This window comes from Manacus candei, unplaced genomic scaffold (genome assembly GCF_025592945.1).
Source record: "Manacus candei isolate 608988 ecotype Guabito, Panama unplaced genomic scaffold, ASM2559294v1 h1tg000046l, whole genome shotgun sequence".
NCBI lineage: Eukaryota > Metazoa > Chordata > Aves > Passeriformes > Pipridae > Manacus > Manacus candei.
The window spans coordinates 15,375,116-15,397,535 of record NW_026138094.1 but is presented as its reverse complement, the minus strand read 5'-3'; the positions used below and the strand labels follow the sequence as shown (position 1 = coordinate 15,397,535).

At 44.5% G+C, this 22,420-nt stretch overlaps 1 protein-coding gene across 3 annotated transcripts in view; it reads right to left on the bottom strand.

Moving 5' to 3' along the window:
- The window catches only part of MAP2K5 (mitogen-activated protein kinase kinase 5), a 127,388-nt gene extending 105,716 nt beyond the window's left edge, over positions 1–21,672 (bottom strand). The window contains exons 1-6 of one of the 3 annotated variants that reach the window (XM_051796902.1): positions 21,446–21,672; positions 15,502–15,550; positions 12,053–12,120; positions 7,203–7,272; positions 3,227–3,267; positions 1,595–1,662 (exon numbers count right to left, since the gene is read on the bottom strand). In XM_051796902.1, the coding sequence (XP_051652862.1) occupies positions 1,595–1,662; positions 3,227–3,267; positions 7,203–7,272; positions 12,053–12,120; positions 15,502–15,550; positions 21,446–21,580 (431 nt within the window). In that variant the 5' untranslated portion in view covers positions 21,581–21,672. Of the gene's footprint in view, positions 1–1,594; positions 1,663–3,226; positions 3,268–7,202; positions 7,273–12,048; positions 12,121–15,501; positions 15,551–21,445 lie in introns of those variants that run through there. The other 2 variants (XM_051796901.1, XM_051796903.1) reach the window with 2 other exon arrangements.
- Positions 21,673–22,420: the final 748 nt, after the last annotated feature.

Sequence of the window (22,420 nt, the reverse complement as noted above, 5' to 3'; positions counted from 1 at the left end):
CTTTGTTCTTTAATAGGCCTCTTGTTCCCACGACTACTTTAAAGCAAAATTAAGTTTTCCAAGGAAACATAAGTTGATCTTGTCATCTTTCATGACTAACAATTTGTGAACATGAAACAAAGAGAGACTTTCAATTACTTCAAAAACAAAACTCCGAGCGCGGAAGGGCTGGGAAAAGGATTGGCAATTAACCACCAAATAAGGTGACAAGAAGCTTCTAGAAGCTTCCTTTGCAATGCACTTTAAGAACAAGCTCAAAGTACAGCGAGTGCTGAAAAGCCAGAGCACAGAAAAACAGCTTTATTTAGTTCAGACTGGCAGGGCTGCGGGTCAAAGCCATTCAGATTTAGTTCCTTTATGGAGTTTTGGGTTGGATTATCACCACTAAAACCTGGAGCAAATCTCCCCCAAGGGATGGGGCAAACCTGGCTCGCTTTTTTTTTTAGCTCCACAATTAGCAAAGCCACTAAAAGGAGCAGCAAACTGGTTTTAGTGGTGCTGGGATGGGGTTCCCAGAGGGGCAGAACTCCTGTGGAAACTCCTCATCAATGGGCACCCACATCCCATCATTCCCACGAGGAAAAGAGGGATCTGGGGACTGTCCCACCACCTTGGGGTGTTAACAGAACAGGCACCCAAAATTCACCCATCAAATGCAGCCCAACTGTGTCTCTGATCGTGTTCATCTCTCTTTGGCAATTAATCTCTTTTTATTTTATAAAATGCTCTCAGAGAGCAAAGGCAGCAGATGCTGATGCACAGATAAATGCAATATTACATGCTTATTAGAATAATAGAATAATTTAGGTTGAAAGGGGCCTCCAGAGGTTTCTATTCCCACGGTTCAAATATGCTCTTGTATGAAGAACATGCAGCCAGACTTTCCTTATTGCTTTCTTAAGAACACACAAGGTTTTTGTTCATTCCTTTTAACATCAGTATGCAGAATAATGACTTCATGGAATAAAAGGGAGTTTAAGCTCCAGCATTTAGAAATCAGATCTCTAGGAAAAAAAGAGAACTAGTTCTCTTGCATTTTGAGACCTTAACATGGGTTTTCAAATTAGGACTGGGGTGTGAAAAGAAAAATAAGGGAGATGGACTTCAAAACTTTGGTGAAACTGTATGAAACAGGGCACCTAAGCTGTAAGGAATTTTCAAATAAATAATAAACCTACAGAGGTTTATGATTTGGGTTATTTATGACTGCAAACCTAAGAATGGGGTATTTTAAAAGCAAAGAATCCTGGAACGAGATTAAGCAACGAAGACTTCAACACACAAACCTTGCCATTAGATCAACTAATTATTGATTAATACCTGATTAGTTCAACCCCAAACAGCACCTCAATGCTTTATAAGCACAAAACCACCCCAAAGAGTCAGAAAACACTTAATTTTTTTTTTTCCACAAGAAAACTCTCGTGGAGCTCCCAGCAGCCCGAGCACCACAAATTCAGGCAATTCACCTTCCCCACCTTGGCACTGGTGGAAAAAGTCATTCACCACCAATGTCACTGTTGGCAACAACCACACAGGAGGGTGTTTTGGTGTGAGAAAAGGTGAGAACACAAAGCAGGGGCCCGGCTCTTACCTATTGCTGGGCAGGGAATCGGCCACGGCCGAGCCGCTGTTGTTGGCAGCCCCTGCTCGAGTATTTACCTGCAGGCAGGGAAAGGATCTTTTCTCAGTCACTGTGTTCAGAGGACACCATTCTAATTAACCTGTAATTTGCCACGGATTTCTCATTTCATGAGGAAGGTTAATTAGCTGCTTGCCAGGCACAGCAATGGTTGGAGTGTGTATGTAGGTTAGCAGGCTCCAGGATTCCTGGGCTGCAAAAACCTCCCCACCTTCAACAGAGCAGGAAGAGAGGGGATAAATCCACCATTTGTGCACATTTTAAAAACTAAACAGTCCTTTGGTGCATTTGGAGCCTCCTACGTGTGGTGACACGAGCAACAAGCTGAGCTGAAGGAATCCAAACCCTCAAATGATTTTGTTGTGGTGCCTTCTCCACTTAGAAATGACTGGAATCAAACAGTGTGGTGGGGCTTTAAATGGCTGAATTCAAATGAATATGGGGGGGTTAAAGCTTTGAAGTAGTGGCAGGTATTAGTTCATAAAGTGGCTATTAAAATTTAGGAACCTGATTAACAGAGGTTAAAAAGCAAAAGAAAGGCAGCTCCCTTTTAATAACACTATATATATATATATATACAGTGTATATGCACACATTATATATATATATAGATACATAGATAGCATTAGTTGATAAAGTGACTATTGAAATTTAGGAACCTGATTCACAGAGGTTAAAAGGCAAAAGAAAGGCAGCTCCATTTTAATAAAACTATATATATAGTGTATATACACATGTAGGTGTGTATGTATCTATACAGATAGCATCAGCTGATAAACTGACTATTGAAATTTAGGAATCTGATTAACAGAGGTTAAAAGGAAAAAGAAAGGCAGTTCCATTTTAACAAAACCATATATATATATATAGTGTATATGCACACATTATATAGATAGATAGATAGATACACAGATAGCATTAGTTGATAAAGTGACTATTAAAATTTAGGAACCTGATTAATAGAGGTTAAAAACAAAAAGAAAGGCAGTTCCATTCTAGTAAAACTATATATATATATATATATATAGTGTATATACATGTGTATATATATATACACACATATATACACAGCATTAGTTGATAAACTGACCATTGAAATTTAGGAACCTGATTCACAGAGGTTAAAAACGAAAAGAAAGGCAGCTCCATTTTAATAAAACTATATATAGTGTATATACATATATATATGCACATATATATATATATGCACATATGTATATACACACACACGTATATATATACACACAGATAGCATTAGTTGATAAATTGACCACTGAAATTTAGGAACCTGATTCACAGAGGTTAAAAACAAAAAGAAAGGCAGTTCCATTTTAATAAAATTATATCTATTTATCTATATATTATATATATATATATATATATACACAGATAGCACAACATTTAAATAAATCCTTCTCCCACCCTCATCAAAGAAAAAAATAATTAAATAATAATAATAATAATAAAAAAAAAAACCTGCTTGTCAGAGCTCAAGAAAGTGCAGTTTTATTTGACATTTCAATAAGTGGAACACAGCATTACAAATCCATCTAAGTTTGCTGAAACAATTATTGAAATTCGTACCTTCAGGCCATGTATGTTCCGTTTCCCAGGAGGTTTGCAGGCTGAAACAGTAATTGACTCAATTGTAGAACACATCAGGGCCATTTACAAATTTGCTCAAAATGAATCTTTTCAAAAGAAATGAGGGTGACACCAAAATTAGCAGAGAGAAATGATTGAAAAGTGCCTCGCAAGACCCAGGGAGGGAATTACCAAAGTAGGATTTTTTTTTTAACTTGCAGGAGTGAGCGTTTATAAATGCTAAGAGCTTTCTGACACCGGGTAATAGAAATTCTAATTTCTGCTTTAAAACACATCACCAAAAAAAAAAAAAAAAATATGGAGAGAACTGGTGGCTGAACTGATCAGAGGCTTTTTGTAATTCAAATTAAAATCTTGTGTCACTGTATTTTCACGCGCTGTGGGGTGGTTTTTTTTTGGCCTGGCATTTAACAGCAATATTTGCAAGATGTGTTTTAAAGGAATCAGCTGCCACACGTCAGGAATTAGTCCCGTTGTCAACTGCAGTTTGGGTTTAAATGTGGCAAAACATGGCAGGGGCAACAGCAGACAGCCTGAAAAAAGCAAACAGTGACTAGAAAATGCCAATTTTTGGACACAGATTACAAATGTGGCTCTTCATGACGATGGCTGGGTTTGGAGAAAGGGTTTTCCTCCAGCCTCTCCACCTGAACCTCTCCTTGCTCTTCACTCAGGGCTGTGTTTTTGTCACCAGCTAAAGCCACAAAGGCTCCCTGTTCCAGACAGTTCCCATTTGAAAACTCCAGTGCCCTACAAATGGTATGTTAAAGGGGCTGTCACTGGTGATTGATTGTCTGAGGAGGGAGGAATTTGATTTTTCTCTTTCTCTGCTGCACGTGCCTCTCACTCCCCTTTTTTTTTGACAGCAGGAAGCAGAACTATTTATTAGGCAGAAGGACACAGATGATAGTTATTAAACACATCACTTCGGGCCAGGCCATGTGCCTTTAAATGACAGTAGAAATTACCACGTGCATCTTAAAGAGGGAAAATATTATGATACTCAAAAAAACCCAAACAATCAGAAACCCACAAATTATAAATATATATAAGCATGTTATATTTTTTCAACAGATTAAAACTGACATTTTGAACGTGGCATTATAAGAATATTTTTATTATATATATTACACATTATATATATTATATATTTTTATTATATATATATATATATTGGAATGGGATATTCAGCTTGTATTCCAGAAATGGGATATATATATAACACAGATAGGGGAGATATATCTATATATACATATATATATATCTATATATACATATAGATATAGATAAAGATATATATATAAAGATATAGATACAGATAGATACTGATAGAAATATATAAATAGATATAGACAGATATAAATAGATAGATATAGATATAGACAGATAGATACAGATTGAACTATATAAATATAGATATATGTGTATGTACACACATACACTCTTGTTTATGTATATCACACACAGAGGTTTATTTTCAATATAAAAAAGATTTCTGGCTCTTATTACCTAAACAGCAACAAGGTACTTATTAAAAAAATAGACAAAATACCAATTTTTCCTCTTAAAGGCCTTTAAATTATGAAATGAATTATGAAGCACAGCCCAGGTAACACAGGATGGCACGTGGACATTTACTCCTGGCAGGATTTTTTACGGAAGATGAGAATTTTTGGGAGCTGGCTGAGGCTTCCTCAAAAGGAAGAGGGGCAGAAAGGGAAAAGGATTCAAAGGACTTGCAGAGAAAGCTCTTAAAAGGGAGAACTTTAAATTACAGGCAGAAAAGCTGCACGTTCCTGATGGGGCTTTAAAGTGCTGAACGTGGAGAGACATGGCCAAAAGGGCAGGGAAGGAAAGTGCTTGTGCCAACAAAATTTGGGATGCTCATTAGAGAGGCAGGACAAGAAGACAGGGAGGGAAAAAAAGGAGCAGGAAAGCACATTTTGTTCAATATTTCAGAGCAGCAGCAGAACTGGGGGGCGGTCTGGGCTTTAAAGCTCTAACCTAGAAAGGAGAGGTGTTTTAAGGAGGTGATTTGGAAAGATGAAGCAATTTAGGGTAAGTGGAAACAGGGAAATACTCAGCAGAACAGGGAGCTGAGCCCACGGTGAAAATGGGGAGGGAATATGGGGGGATCACATCCAGAGCAGCACAGAGAATCCTGGATCTGTGCATCCATTCCCCTTGGGTGTAAAGCAGGCAGAAAAAGGAGACAGCAGTAGGAATAAGAATCTACTCAGCTGGTTCTTCAGGAATGACCCAAAAGGAGAATTTAGAAAGTTTAACCTGATTTGTAATCACAAAACAACCCTTTAAACTCCAAGCTGTGCCAGCACCTCCTGCCACAACTTCCTGCAACTGTTTGATTAAAAAGAAAATAGATGTAACTGCCTCATATTTCCAAGAAGGATTCCCAACCTACAAGGATCATCCACTACATCAGTTTTTCCAAGCTACAAGAGAAGGATCCAGGGAGAACTGGGAGATCCTTCCAGGGTCTAAAGGGGCTCCAGGAGAGCTGGAGAGGGACTGGGGACAAGGCATGGAGGGACAGGACACAGGGAATGGCTTCCCACTGCCAGAGGGCAGGGATAGATGGGACATTGGGAAGGAATTCCTGGCTGGGAGGGTGGGAGGCCCTGGCCCAGGTTGCCCAGAGAAGCTGTGGCTGCCCCTGGATCCCTGGAAGTGTCCAAGGCCAGGTTGGATGAACTTGGAGCAACCTGGGCTCCAACCTGGATGGGATGGGCTTTAAGGCCCCTTCCAACCCCAAACCATTCCATGATTCCATGACCTCAGCCTGGGAAGAGGCAGGAGATCACTTCCCTCTCACAGCTGCTCTCAGGAGGACACATCTCACTGCTGGTGGCTCTGGAATGCTGCAGCTCAAACATCTGGGAGGCCCCTCAAAATCAGATCCTGAGCCATAAAAAACAATCCTCTGTTCCCCTTGAATTCCCATCTCTTTTCCACAGGATCACACTAAACTACCAGGAAACCCAGGCTCCTTTGGAGACCTGATTAGCACGTGTTTGAGGAGGCTCTTGCTTAATTGCCCAATTCAAACTTCAGAGAGTTGTAAGTAATGGAAGTCTAGAAATGTTTAATTGGGAGCCTCACAGTATGATTATTTGTATCATATCAGTTAAGTGAGAAGGGTTTAATTTTTAATTATTTCAATTAATTTATTGCTGGGAGATTTTACTCGGAGAATTTCAAACCTTCTCCAGTTCCATCAATTAAAAGAGGCAGAGATTCCAAGCCTGGCTACTGAGATCTGAATGAATCAGTGGGATTATGTAATGCACTGGGCTTTCCTTAACCATTATTTGAGTTCATTCCCAAAAACCTAACGAGCTGCCTACGGATTTTTGTGCAGGTTGTAGATGACCTATTTTTTAATTGCCTCAGTCCACAGAATTGATTACATCTTCCCCTGTTCAGGAGAGCTATTAAAGCACTCGTGAACATTTTGATATTGCTGCTAAATGCCCAGATCTCAGATAAAACGTGTCATGGATGGAGCTCCTGTGACAGACACGTTCCCGTTTTCCAAATGAGTGGTGACAGTGACATCCCCCAAGTCTGTCAGGCTGATTAATGATATTAAAACATCTTAAAAAAAAAAAAGCCCAATTTACATAAGTATCTCCAAAACTTCAGTTATTCATCTGCTTTGAATACAGGCAGAACCCTCACCAATGAGTTTTTTAAATGTACTTAAATATGTACTGTGCAAACCGAATCTCGTTAGTCTAATTTACTCCAGGAAATCAGCTATTTTATATGCAATAAATGCAGTTTTCCCTCCACTCCCCACAATAATGAATCCTCCTATCCAAATTAAGAGGTAAACATCATGTTATGTGCATTTAAACCTCCCCAAAAAGAAATACCAGTGAACTGTTTCATCAACAGTTATCATCGTTGTTGATTAGAATTTGTTCAGCATTACCTCTTGGATAGATCTGGAGAGGCTCTATCAACTGTCCATTTACTTGCTGCTCCATTACAGTGGAGTAATACTGCAAAGAGATTAAAGAAAGAGATGACTCAGTAATGTATGAGCAGTAAAAGCACTTCTGGATTGTTTAATTCAATGTATTTTTATTTATTTTTTAATTGCCGCGGTGCAAATCAGCCTTTAGATGGTTTCTTACCATCTGTTGCTGTTCCCACAATAAGTGGGACAGAGGAACTTAACCAAGGGGCTGTGGTGCCCAGCACAGGGATCTGTTACTGGATCAACTGGGGAAGTTCCAGGCTCCCCTGAAAGCTGGGAATACTTCAGAGGGAGCAAATGGAACCTTGACAGCAAACACAGCACGTGCTGCACCTGGAGGAGCCGAGAAAACCAAACGTGGGAACAAAGGTGTGCTGTAAACACAACCCAGGACTGTGCAATCAGGAAAACTCCATGAAAATCCCATGGGAATATGGAAACTATCCAAGAATTTGCAGTGGTGAAGCACCATCAGGGTAGTTGGGGGTCACGTCCCACACAGGCAGAGGTGCCACGTGTGTCCCCTCGGAGGGGACACAAAGCACTTCCAGAAAATCACTGCAGACATCCCGACCCCTTGGGCTCCACAGGGACTGCTGGAAGTGATCTGGGGGGAATGTTTAGTGATAAAGAAAGGCTAAGAATGGGCAAAAAGGGATGGAAAAGGATCTGAGAACATCAAGACCCAAGAAGACACTCGGGCCACTGAGATGATCCAAGGGCTGGAGCTCCTCTGCTCTGGAGAGCTGGGATTGTTCACCTGGAGAAGAGAAGGATCCAGGGAAACCTGAGAGCCCCTTCCAGGGCCTAAAGGGGCTCCAGGAGAGCTGGAGAGGGACTTGGGAAGGACAGGACAAAAGGGAATGGCTTCCCACTGCCAGAGGGCAGGGTTAGATGGGATATTGGGAAGGAATTCTTGGCTTGGAGGGTGGGCAGGCCCTGGCCCAGGTTGCCCAGAGAAGCTGTGGCTGCCCCTGGATCCCTGGAAGTGTCCAAGGCCAGGATGGAGCAACCTGGGCTGGTGGAAGGTGTCCCTGCTCATGGCAGGGGATGGAACTGGATGGGCTTTAAGGTCCTTTCCAACCCAAACCATTCCAGGATTCCATGAAGACACAAAACACGTAAAGCAGGACGAGGGAGCCTGAGAGGTGGCACGAGGATGAGGAGTGGCACTAAATGAAGAAATAAACCTTTGGATTAAGCAAACTGAAATCTTCATCAGCCTCCTTTAATTGTCCCTCAGTGCTGAGAAGGGGGGAACTCTCCAGCCAGGCCCTTTAACCCCCCAACCAAACCATCCCAGGGCAGAAGACAGACCCGGCTTGGGAATTTCCTGCCTCCAACCTGCCCAGCTCCCATCCCCACATGTTATAAACACTGAAAGCACATCACAAAGAACGTTTCTTTTGCAATCCCTGAACACCTCTGAGGGAAACCTGCTGGCTGTGGGCCAGATCTCCACGGCAGAAATCCCTGAGGCTCCTCTGGCTTTCATCCTCATTCTCACCAGCCCAGTGTGGTCTAAGAATTCAGCACGTCACTGTTGCCAGCCCTGTGTGATACTGTTCAAACTGGCAAGGCTGGGTGTCAAGGAGGAGAAAAATCCCAAGTCTCTCTGGAATCAAACACAGGTGTTTCCCTCACACTGATGGTTTCCCTAAAAACACGAATTTTTACTGATGCAACTTCAAAGAGACAAAAGTTTAGGAACTGCCCCTCTTTGGGAAATGATCAAGAGCTTCTCCAGGGGTCACAAGGACCCCATAAACTTATTTTTTATTAGGAGGGTCATGAATAACATGTCAAATCCTCCCCCAAGTCCTCATATCCTTTCATAAAAATGTGCTCCCAGCACCTAAAAGTTATGGAGCTGGGAAAGAACCTCCTGCTCCCAATACTGCTTGATAAAAACAAACCTTTTAATTACCATTTCCTAGTGGCATTCTGTGACCCAAAGACACCTATATACACAGCATAAACATATATGACACACTCTCTGGAATAATAAACTAAAATAAACAGACATGAGACTGTTTCCTACCAAAAAAAAATATAATAGAGGGGCAGAGAGAGAGAGAGAAAAACCCATGGCCCTCTCCATTACTCACCAGTGATGACAAGTAAATGAAATATCAATCATGTAAGCTGTCAACCTTTTGGGACAGCAATAACTGTTAACAAGTAGTCTGGAAAAATTGACTGAAAATGACTTGTCCTCCACACACGAGCATTTGAGGTTTCCATGGAAAATTAAGATGCCAGTGGCTATTTGGAACACTGTTCAGGTATTCTTTTTAATGGGAAATTTGCCAGTTATTGATCCAGAGCATGTACCCCTTGCTTTGAGAAAGCTGCGAGCAACTTTCCAATCAGTGGCTGTCAAAAAAATTACTGCCTTTTTATAGTGCTACAAGACAAGAGCCCAGTGCAGCCCCTCTGCTGCTCCAGCTCTGGCTTTAATTAACTGCAAGGCACAAGGCAGAAATCAGTTTAATTCCCCCCCCCCCCCCCCCAATATTTGCCTAATCCACAGCATTTGTGCTCACTCAAAAATCACTCCAGAACTGCCTGAAATAACTTCCTGCCAAGTTCAGGATCTAAAGAGGAGAGGCTGGGCATGATTCTCATCTATCATGTGATTCCAAAGATCTCATGTGATTCCAAAGATCTTCCCAGTCAGAGTGTCATGCAAGAGATCTCTGAGCTCAGGGAATTGGGCTTTTTGTTCTTAAACTTCCATTTTGGAGAACACCAAAATGCACCATGTTAAAATTCCCAGAAATATTTAAGCAGCTGTCCGATCCTCCAAAGATTTGGTGGAAATCTCAAAACACTCAAAAATGAGTATTTTTCTTCCCCATTATATTCTCCAAGATTATAACAGGTTAATTCACTTTCTAGGCTAAGAACATTTGTTTTCTTGCAAACACATCCCAAAATGAAGCCTATGGGAAGTGAGGAAGTTAAACCCTCAGTGCAACACTCAAATAAAGAACTTGTTTAAAACTGAAGAGGAAAAATTTTCAGAGGAGAAAAGCTGCTGAAGCAGAAAGAAGTCATTTACAGACATCCCATAATTTTTAAGGGGAAGCAGAGAGTTGAGCAATCACAACTCTAATGTACTGAAACTTTAACAGTGAGCTTGGAAGCATAGCAAAAAAAATGACCTTACCAAGGCGTGATTAATCTGGAGACTGTGCCAGGAAAAGCCAAGTTTCCCAGTTTTACAGCAAAAATGGACGAGATTTGAGAAGGGAAATAGAGAAATACAAGGAATTCTAGCTGGGGGGGTTCACCTGGAGAAGAGAAGGATCCAGGGAGAGCTGAGAGCCCCTTGCAGGGCCTAAAGGGGCTCCAGGAGAGCTGGAGAGGGACTTGGGACAAGGGATGGAGGGACAGGACACAGGGAATGGCTTCCCACTGCCAGAGGGCAGGGATAGATGGGATATTGGGAAGGAATTCCTGGCTGGGAGGGTGGGCAGGCCCTGGCACAGGTTGCCCAGAGAAGCTGTGGCTGCCCCTGGATCCCTGGAAGTGTCCAAGGCCAGGTTGGACGGGGCTTGGAGCAACCTGGGCTGGTGGAAGGTGTCCCTGCCCATGGCAGGGGGTGGGATGGGATGATCTTAAAAGGTCCCTTCCCATCCAAACCATTCCAGGTTTCCATGATATGATTCTATATAAAAGAATGTGATAAAGTGAGTGGGATAAAAAAAATGGAATTTGCTGGAAGTCTGTGCTGACATTTCTTCCTGTCAACCCTCCCAGGATGGAGCAGGGTCAGATAAAAAGGACAGTCCTCTTAATCACCTTAATTTACCTTTTAAGCCCTTCTGTTCTATGTGGTGCCTCCAACATTGGCCCAGGAGCCCTGATGGTGATCCTTTGTCTTGGGGCAACCTGGGCTGGTGGGAGGTGTCCTGCCCGTGGCAGGGGGTGGAACAGGATGAGCTTTAAGATCCCTCCAGCCCAAACCATTCCAGGATTCCATGAAGTCCCACCAAAACCATCTATGGGTGGTACCCAACAGGGCTTGGTGCTGACAGGCTCCAAGTTAAACAACATTTACACACCCCTTGTAGCCCACTTGGCCCAGGGAGAAAACACCATTTGTCACCTTCCTGCTTATCCATTTCACTTGACCAAAAAAAAAAAAAAGAAGTTAAATTATATTTTTCCACTTAAATCTGCAGCATGAAAGACCAACTCAAATTATGTAGTCTCCATAAGTAACTGCACCCTATTCCTGCAGACAGATTTTATATTTACAGGTATCCAGACAGATTTTACAGACACCTACCTATACAAAGGCACACACAGACACACATATCTCCTATTAAAAAACAGAAAATACAGCTTTAAATCCTCCATGAATATTGAGCCTGCAGCTACAATGAAACTCCTCTGTTAGGAGGGGTGAAACAGTCTCCAGATGAAAGTAGATTTTGAAAAATTTTTAGAGCCCAGGGGTTCATTTTTAATGAGCCGTTACTTTAAGTACTGCATAAAAAATACAAGAAATTGATAGTCCATTTAGCCTGCACTATACCTAATGCAAAAGTCATTAAGATGCATTATTCTTAATGTTTATGATATGATCAGTAAGTGTACAAGTGTCTTTTTTTTTTAAAGTCAAGCATGTCCATATATCTCATGTGATACAGTTTTTAAACACATTTAATCCAGGGATATTGTCCAGTGCAAACTGCAGCCTCTGTTAACTCTGGTATAAGGCAAAATACACCAAGGAAAAGAGATAAACATGGGGGAAAAAAAAAAATCAGCATTTTTTATACTGTACCTACATAGGACAGCATGGCCTTCATCTCCTCATCGCTTCTGACTGTGATCCGGTCACCATCCTCATCCTCATCTGACAGAGAAATGCATGACACACATCAATAAGAAAAGCAGGATGCTCTTAATATTCTTGGTATTTTAAATTTTTTAAACCGTTTTTAATATTTAACATTTTTACCTGGACTTTTAGAAGCAAATCAAAACGAGCAACGTAAAAGCCAACAGCACAAGTTAACGTGGTACTCTGAGACAGCAACTCCAAACTAATTAACCAAAACTAAAGTTCTGTTTAAAGCCAAGTGCTCCTAACTTTGGTCCCAACAGTTCTTTCAGTGCCAGAACCTCCCCAGATGTTGAGCACCTTCCACGTGCTCTGACCCCTCACCGACACCCACCAAGGGGTTTTTTGGACACAGTAAATAGAAGGGTGAGGTTTGAGTGTGTTTAAGTTGTCCCAGGTCGAGCTAAGTTTGGGCAGTTTCCTTGGAATTCATTGGAACTGTCATTGGAGGTTGCCCAGAAAAGTTGTGGCTGCCCCTGGATCCCTGGAAGTGTCCAAGGCCGGGTTGGAGCAACCTGGGATAGTGGAAGGTGTCCCTGCCCGTGGCAGGGGGGTGGGATGAGACAATCTTTGGAGTGGCTTCCAACCCAGACCATTCCATGATTCTAGGAATTCCTAGAAATTCAAAGAAAATTAAAAATACAATTGCTTTGCTCCCACTAAACCCTCCTGTTTTAAAGCCAACCCCACCTGAACTCACCTGCAGGAGGTTCCCCCCAAGCCCCTGCCCCGCTCCATCATTATCAGTATATATTCCATCAGCACAAAAAAAAGTGCCATTATGGATGAAAACTCCCTCCTGCTCCTAGTTATGCACAAGAATCAGGGAAGAGATCAGAGCTAAATAATGAAAACTGTGGGAGAAAAGGACTTTGTCCCTTTTGCCTCTGAAAACCTCGCAGGTAAATTCTGAGGCTTCAACGAAAAAGAGCAAAACCATAAAACCCTCGGAATTAACACTCCTAAAATGTAGTGGGAGAGATGCTGGAAGTGTGGAAGCTGGAAGAGGGACTGGAGAGCAGAGATATGTCCTAGCAGAGCCTTTTCTCATGGAAATTTAACTGGTGCACTGCCAGACTGTTCAAACTCCTGAAGCTGGAATGATGGAATTCCATGAATTCCACGGAAAGATTTAGGAAGAGCTGGTGAGTTGAAAGTGAAATGTTTCCCTGCCTGGAAATGTCTGAGGCAGAAAGGAGGAGGAGCTGTAAAACTGCTGCCTGGCCCCAACCCAAGTCCCAGAGTGGGAAGGGCTGGAAAAGCAGCTGCTGGAATAGGGAACACAACAAACACCACACACGGACAGCAAGGAGCAGAGGGAAAGCAGAAAGAGGGGAAATATAGGACAGAGAGGGGGGAATACATGGATAAAAGCTGTTTAACAGGCTTAGTGTGAGGGAACAGACTGAGCTGGGACCACTAAAAACAAAAAAAAGAAAAAGAAAAGTGGGAAACTCTGGCAAAATGCTCAGAAAAATCCCACTTTATTCACTCCAAATGATTGGGAAATTAACTCCAGTGTTCTCAGAGCTGCAAAATTCCTCATGGTGGTACAAAGAGAAGAAATATAAAATGCGTGGATGAAAAGGTGTAAAATGTTAACTGGCACTAAAAAAAGCTGAATATAAAATAATCAAAGAGTAAAAGCAGCAGAAAAATCTGCTTTGCCACCCCACCATGACATCTAAGTGGGCACAGCCCAAAAACTCCCTGGGCTCAGGAAGGTTTCCAGGCTCCTCTCCGTTTTCCAGCACATCAGGGAAGCAAAAGTAGACCCCAACAAATCCTCAAGTCCTGGCTGGATTTTGCAAATGCCGCTTAAAATGGAGGGAGAAACCCTCACAAGACACCAAACAGTGCAGCAGATGGCAAACAAATATCATGAAGCAATCTTCCCAAAATCTGCAGCATGTCACAAATCCACAAAATGGCAGAGTTTGGAGAAAAGGATCATAACAGGCCATATGTTGGGAGGGAGTTCGTTGGGAGGGCCGTGGAATTCGGCAGTGAAATCATATCCAGGTCCAACAGGAGGAGAAGTGCAGCCCCAGGTAGGACACTGGGGATAACAATAACTGAACAGAGAAGCCTGTGCTGGATGGGAATTATCCCCATCTGAAGCAGCTGAGAACAAACCTCAAGCTGGTAAAATCCAGGCACTGGAGATGGAAAAAGTCCCCAGGAAAAAAGAAAAAAAAAAACCACAAACAAACAAAAAAGAAATCAGGCATCAATATCCATAACATATTTTAGATGCCAGTTAAATGGCAGGGGAAATGGCTTTGTGCAGATGTAAATGACAGACTAGAGACATGAAGGGAAAGCACAGAAGCAGATGTTGGAAGACACGAGGAAATCAGTATTTCCAGGAAAAGTTCTACACATGGTCCCATTAATATGGGCTACTGCCCTGATTGCAGAGGCTGCTGCTGGTGCATGAAGTTCAAACACAGCTAATGTGTGATGTGGGAGGCGTGCAAAAAAATGTTAGCAAATCAAAATGAATATAAGTGGCAAGGTCTGGAGCCTGGTTTTGCTCAGGTCCCTGCAGAAAGTCTTGTGTTAAAAAGCAGAGCAGGAGAAATGTCATGGAGACAGAAATAAAACTCATCTCCATTCTTAGTTTTGTGGTGTTTCAGGAGGGGAAAACTCAATGATATGAAAAGCAAGATAAATAGTACTTGAGGGACCATAAAACAATAATTCCTCTGATTATTTATGGACAGAGCTGTCCATAAAGCTCTAAAAAGGGAAGAAATGCTAAATAGGCAAGGCCCAGTGTTGCACCTGCTCTGTCACCCTCAGTGTGACCACCTCACTCACAGAACACTTTAATCCCCTCCAGCTCCTGCCATTTCATCTCTATCACAGGAAAAAATACAATAAAAATTAAAAGGGAATAACAGGAGTCTTCTCCACTTGGAAGAAAAGCCCAGCTCAGTATCTTGAGACACAGATTTTTGACTCCCCTTTGCAGCTCATTCCTCTCCAGACAGGACAATCCCCCAGGAACCCCTCAAAAAACAAGAACAAAAAGGGCTCAAAGAACAGATACGAGGCTAAATCTGCACTAACCCCCTCGCTGAGAGGATTAAAATGTTCAGCTCAGAACCTACAGGTAGTTTATACTTTTCATTTAATTTGAGCAATATAATTGCACTGAGGAGTCAGAGCACGGGAAGGTCACGCTGGTAATTAAAGCTACTTTGTGGCAATCTGCTCATTGGAGATGTGATTAAATAATAAAATATTGTTTGGGCTAGTACAGTTATGAAACTCGCAGAAATGCATAAATATTTAACTGTAACACAGGACGAGTGTAAATATTATTTATTTTTAAAATGGCAGCCCTGCAACGTGACAGAGGGGATGGTTTATAGGAGTCATACTCACACTCAAAGGCTGTTGTCGTTGCATCTGGCAAAACTTGGCCGATGACATCCTAAAATGGGAACAAGAATTGGTTATACATCAAAAAAAAAAAATGGGAAAAGCCTGATTTAGGGTAAATCATCTTCATCACCCCCCAGCTGCAGGAAGAAGAGTTAAAATCTACTCCCCACTGCCCCAAAATTACCAACTTTTTAGTGCACAACACAAATCTGTACCAATCATGGTGCTCTTCTCCTTCCTCCCCACTTCACCTCGAGGAAAACTTGTTTTCTTCCCAAGTAACTCCATGAGAATTGTGAACAACTCCGTGGTGTCTGGGGCTTGCAGTTTACAAAGAATGGAATTTCGTCCGTAGGTTATAAAAAATGTACATCTGACTCATCCACATCAGTCATAAAAAGAAGTTTATCAATGGTTTTTGCTTTGAAAAGCCTCTTTCCTCCCTCAGTCCTGTTTATATCCCGATTCCTCCACTCCCAACAACCTGGTCCAGCACGAGACAACCTCACCCACAGCTCCTGCCTGCAGCTCAGGGTAACAAACAGCTCCCATGGGATCAATTCCAGCAGGAATTACAGCAGGAGCTGGGAGACTGAAGGAATTTTTCCTGCTTTCCCCCCAGGAACCTGGAGGGATCCACATCCTCCCAGCTCCACACCAGGCACAAAGTTTGGAGCTTTTTTTAGTGTTAACTGGAATTTCAACTTCTCCAAAAGTCCACAGATGGATTAAAATGCTGGAGGGGGGGGGGGGGGATCAGGTTAAAACAGTGGGAGAAAAAATCAGGTTAAAAAACCCAAAGAAGTGAAGGTTAAAATACCCAAAGGGGTGAGAGCCTGAGCATCACAGCACGACAATTCCTCCCAGCTACACCCAACACTCCCCAGGCTGTGGGATCCCTCAGATCTCACAGCCCTGAGCCAAACCAGGAATTTTTTTGCTGACACAAGACAAGAGCTTGTCTCGTTTTCTCGCCTTTTCCCAGAGCCCTGAGCCCAAAGGCAGCGAGGAGCAGCCGTGGCAGCCCTGGGAGGCTCCATAAGTCACGTCAGGGCACGGCACAAATTCACAGCGTGGCTTTTTCCCTCCCCGCTGCTGATTCCTCGTGTCAGACAATCTCTCTGACACTGGCAGTGTCACAGAGTGATTAGAAATTAATGAAGAGCAGGATTTATTGCAGCACCTTCCCTGTGAGCATCTCGGGGTGCTGAACACTCCCCCCATGATCGCTGCCCTGTCACTTCTCCTGCCTCCTTTGTTTTTTTCCTGTTTCATCTAAAAATAAGAAATTAAAACATTCTGTGTCGTATCAGAGAGACACAATTAATAAAAGGAGAAAGCAGCAGTGGCAGCTTTAAGATTTCCACAGAGCTGACTGAAGGAAATAATAATAATTCTCAAAACTTCCTCGTGTCGTCTTTTCATTTCAGACACTCAAATAAATCAGTGTGTGCCATTTAAACTACTCATTGTACATAAAAGATGTGCAGTACACCTTAGCTAATGATGGAATCGTAAATTTGTGGAGGCAAAAGAGAAAAAAAAAATCCCCAAACGTTGCCATGTTAACAAAATTTGTCCATTTTAATACTTCTACAGGGCCTGTCAGTCCTCTGTCAAAAGCCAACCACTATTCCTAATAAGAAATTAAAGTCTTGCCTAAACAGAAGGCTGTACTAACTAATTATCCCTAAATCCATTCAGTTAACCATCAAAAATTCCTCAGGAAAAACACTTTAATTGTGTTAGATTTAAGCCACTTGTAAAATACTCTTCTATGGGCACACAGATGCTTCCATGAAATGGATTTAAAAATTGTTCTGGGGTATTTAAAAACTGTATTTAATGGGTGTGTAAGCACAGCCCTGAGACAGAGGCACTTCTGATGGCCCTAAAAGTCTGAAAACAAGACTCCCAAAGCTGTGATAGCACTGAAACAGTGGTAAAAAAATTCTTACACCTCCTCCTCCCCCATTTAAAATAACTTTTCCTGTATGTTGACACTTCTTTAATATGAATAATTAACAAGTAAGTGAATTATCCACCATAACTCTTACACTGAATAAACAATTGACAAGAAAACCCTCCCAACAGCCACAAAAAACTGTGCTCAGCTTACAGCAATTTTATTAAATCAAAGTATCTGAGAAAACCAGCCTTGCAGGGAGGAGGAGGGAGGGAAATCCCCCCCACTATTGTGCTGGAACCAAAGTGTTTTCAGCAGCTCCAGGAGATTTCCATGCTCAAACATCCCCCCAGACCTCTGGGTGACCCAAGATTAAAGGATTACTCCAAATTTCAAGGGATTACACGTGCAGGGGGATTTTCTACTATCACAACAGAGATCAGGAACAATAAAACGCCACAACTTTGGAGGGGGCTCACAAACATCACAGCTCCTGTTTTAGCTCACAGGGCTGAAAAGCCTCCAACAAGGAGGAGGCAAAAAAATCAGGGAAGAGCAGCTGCAAGGGGGAATTCCATCAAATCTGCCCTCTGGAAGAGCCGTGGGGTGGGAAAGCACCAAGTGTGAAAGCCCTGCTTTGATGGCAGTGTAAATATTGAGGGCACAGCTCTCACCTTTCACTGGGAACTTGTTTTGTCTGGTATGACATGAAGTTCTCCAGAATTAACACCAAGTTGCTTAAACACCCCAGTGACAGGACAAACTAGTGGAGACAGCCCCACTGAAAAAAAAACAAGCTTACTGTAATTCATTTAGTGGTGCCTTAAAAATAAATCTATTTACTGGGAACTTACAGGTCTGCAAAGCTGATGTACAGGGAAGGTATTTAAAGTGACATTATGGAGAACAGCTCTGAGCAGCCACTTTAGGAAAGTAATCAAGAAAGTGCCTCATTTAAAGCACACGGTGCTGCTTCCATGGATCACACACCTGCAGGTCCCAGGATTGAATCCCTGCTGCACAGCTCAGGAGCAGGAAAAACTCCTGCAAAAGGCAGAACTAGAGCAGCTGAAAATTAAGAAGTGTGTCAGGCACTGCTCTGAGCATCAGGCTCCTGACTCCAACTGGTTATTCCATGGCTATGAACAGGATATTTGGGGATGAACAGGATATTTGGCGACTCTATACAGCTTCTTCTGGGGAAAAAGGAGGATGGAAATATTCTTGCACACCAGCCTGAAATGCTGCAAGGCTGCACTCATCTGTGTTCACAAGGCCACCTGCATTTCTAGGATGCTAAATCAACAAAAATCACCTTAAAAATATAAAATACAACCCTGTTGTTCTCAAAGGTAATTTTAAGGGGCTTTAACACAAAGCAGCCCATGGGACCCACCTTAGAAGGAAGAGCAGCCTCACTCCACAGCTAATCCAAGGCTCCCCCCAGCCCCAGTTCCCTCCAGTGCAGAAACCTGGGGTGTGCAGCTGGTTTTTGGAGCTGGTTCTCCAGCTGAAGACAAGGCAATATTCCCATCAATCTCCTTGAAGCACAGGCACAAGGAATGGGATGGATCCTGACATGCTCTGCACAGCCCCATAGGGATTATTCAGAACTTCACTGTGCCCCAAACAGCAGGAGCTGAGAGAAAGGGGATGTTTGTCCTTCCTGGGCCTTCAGTTTAGGGACATGTGGGCAATCCCTGGGCTCTGACTGGGTTAGCACCACTCAGTAATTCCCATTAATAGGGAACACCTGAATTCTCCAGGGGCTCTTTAGTTGTTACTAACACACAAACCCTCTTGCAGGTGAGTGGAATCAGGCCAGAAGGACAGCAGAAGGTGGGGTCAGCCCCACTCCTGCCCTCCCCACCACACTCCAGGTTCCTCCCCAGCCACAGGTGGTGATGGATCTACCACTTCTTAGTGTCTGGAGCCTTATTTCATTGAATTTCTGTAGTTATCACACAAATGAATGTTGTGATGGCACCTCCCGAAACACCATCAGGCAAAGGAGGGCCATGAGACAGTTCAGACCTTATTAAACTCCTCCCTTCTGGTCTGAAGGTTTCACAGTCCACAAGGGAGGGGTTTTGATGTGACAATGACAGTTAGTGACTGGTGGTACTGCACAGCTGGACAGTGTCACAGCCCCCCTCGCCCCCACAGCCCAGAGTCCCCCTGATGGCAGCAATGCCATCACCTCCTGACTCACCACAGGTCACCCAAGACTTCCAGTCACCTCCAGCTGCCACCAACACCCCCAAGGCTACAGACCAAGAGTGGAGAACTAAAAATTATCAACACCAACAGAAATATGACCTGATGCACAACACTGGCACAGGCTGCCCAGAGAAGCTGTGGCTGCTCCATCCCTGGAAGTGTCCAAGGCCAGGTTGGAGCACCCTGGGATAGTGGAAGGTGTCCCTGCCCATGGCAGGGGGTGGAATAAGATGCACTTTAAAAGTCTCTTTCAACCCAAACCATTCTACAATTCTATGATTAATGAACACAAGTATAACGAGAAACTGTGAATTTTAAGAAAACCAGCAATGTTTGGTCCTGTCAGGTTCTACCATTACATGGTGACTGGAGCAATGACCACCTAAACCATGAAACAGGAAAGTCAACCTGCTTATAACTGGAAAAACACATCTTTAAAAGGCTGGTAGAGCTGTTGGATGGCTGCAAACCAACAACTAACGAGCATCAAAACTGTGTGTGGAGGGAGAAGAACTAAAAACCTCTTCCTTCCTCAGTGACATGCCCTTCTTCCTTATCTTTTCACTTCTCTCACACTCAGAGTGACCAGGAAGCTCCACTTCCACACGACTCGAGGTTATTGCAACTGTTGGGTGCTCCTCGAGGTCCTGTGTCATCCACTGACCTCAATTTCTCCACTTATTTTTAAATAAGACAACCAAACCTAAAGTTCCAATAATTCTAGAATGCCAAAGGACAGTCCAATCAATGATTGTCTCATTTTATTTGGGGGAAAAAATGGAAAGAACGAAGCAGAGCGTGGATTAAACCCGACTCAGATCTGCACCACTTTGTCTGAAGGGCAGAGTGGGTCATGCCAGGCTTGTTGTGCAACCAAAGGGAACTCACAGCAACCAGGGGGAAACTGCCTTTCCCAAAACCCTCACTGATCTCTCAAAAGTTCTGCTGCTGCTGCACCTTCATCCACAGAAAGTCTTGGAAAACACTAAATGTTCGGAAGAAGGAAACCAGGAACATTTGCCACCTGCTCCAGCTACCTGTGCAACCTTCTACAGGCCCAATATCAAATGTTTCACAGCCAACCAAGCCCTGATCTGCCACGTGTCTTCTCAGTAAAACACAACACTTTGAAAGAGATCTGCAGAATCCTTCTCCAATATTAATAACAAGAGAAGAAATTAAACATGCACATGATCAGGGGTGAGGGGAGATTGTCTTTAGAGGAACAGGAGCACATGGAGTCTCCAGCAAGGACGTGCTGTGGAGGGAACACGAGGGCATCCTGCAGGAAGTCTGACCTGCACGCAAGGATGGGCTAAGGACGCAACAAAAAAGAGACACTAAGTGGGATAAACACCATTTCTGAGGACGGAGAGGGTCCTTGTACACTTGGTGTGCAGACGGAGGTGCTGAGGGCAGAGGAGACACAACAACCCCCCAGCCCAGCAAGGGCAGCATCACCAGGAGCAGGTGAAGCCCCAGCCCGAGCCGGGAGCGCTCCTTCCCAAACCACAACTGTTTAAACCGCCCCAAAGCCCCGCCTTGCCCCCGCATCCAGCGGGGGATGCCCTAATGCCGGATTCCTGCCCGTGGCACGGGGTGGCACCTTCAGAGGAGCCCTCCAGCCCAAACCATCCCACGGTGCTCCTGCCCGGGGACCCCCGCGCCGAGCTCGGCTCCGAACCCCGCGGGGGCGCGGGAGGCGATTCCACCCGGGGCTTCCCGTCCCCCTCCACCTCCTTCCCATGAAAACTTCCCGGCGCGGACACGACAAGGCCACCACCGTGCCCCCCCTGTGCCCCCCGCGGGTGCGCTCACCAGCACGTCCCTGAAGAGCAGCTGGGGCGCGGAGTGCACGGTCCAGTCCACGGCGGCCCCGTCGGGGATCTTGATGCGGATGACGAGCGCCTGGGCGTCCATGGCGCGGGAGGGGCCGCAGAGCAGCCAGAGCATCCCCGCCCCGGCGCTCACATGCTGCGGCCGCCCAGGGCTCCCGGGCCCGGCTCCGCCGCCCGCCCGCAGGAAGGAGCCGCTGCCCCGGAACCAAAACGGCGGGAGGGGATGGATGTGCGGCGGGGAGGAGGAGGAGGAAGAGGAGGAATGGGAGGCGGCGCCATGTTCGGCGAGGGGGCGGCCCCGGGTTGGGAAACCGCCCCGGGCAGCGGGAGCGCTCCGGCGGTAATTCCAACCCCTTATTCCTTGTGTTATTCCTTGTGTTCGAGCAGGAAAAGCGCGGCTGAGGCGGCGGATCGAACCGGGCTGGGGTTGCTGTAAAAGCAGCGCCAGGTGCCCGGCGCTGCCCGTGTGTGCAGTGCCCTGAGAGGAGAGGCTGAGGGAGCTGGGGGGGCTCAGCCTGGAGAAGAGGAGGCTCAGGGGAGACCTCCTCACTCTCTGCAACTCCCTGACAGGAGGGGGGAGCCGGGGGGGGTTGGTCTCTTTTCCCTGGCAACTCTCAGCAAGACAAGAGGGCTGGGTCTTCAGCTGTGCCAGGGGAGGGTTAGGTTGGATATTAGAAAGAATTTCTTTCCAGAGAGGGTGCTCAGCCATTGGAATGGGCTGCCCAGGGAAGGGGTGGATTCTCCGTCCCTGGAGGTGTTTAAGGACAGACTGGATGTGGCATCAGTGCCATGGGCTGGGAACCACGGCGGGGTTGGATCAAGGGTTGGACTGGATGATCTCAGAGGTCCCTTCCAGCCCAGCTGATTCTGTGATTCTAGTTGGGGTCTGCACCCTCAGAGCCCCCGGGGCTTCTGCCCGGGTTATTCCAGCCCACACAGACACACCGGCAGGGAC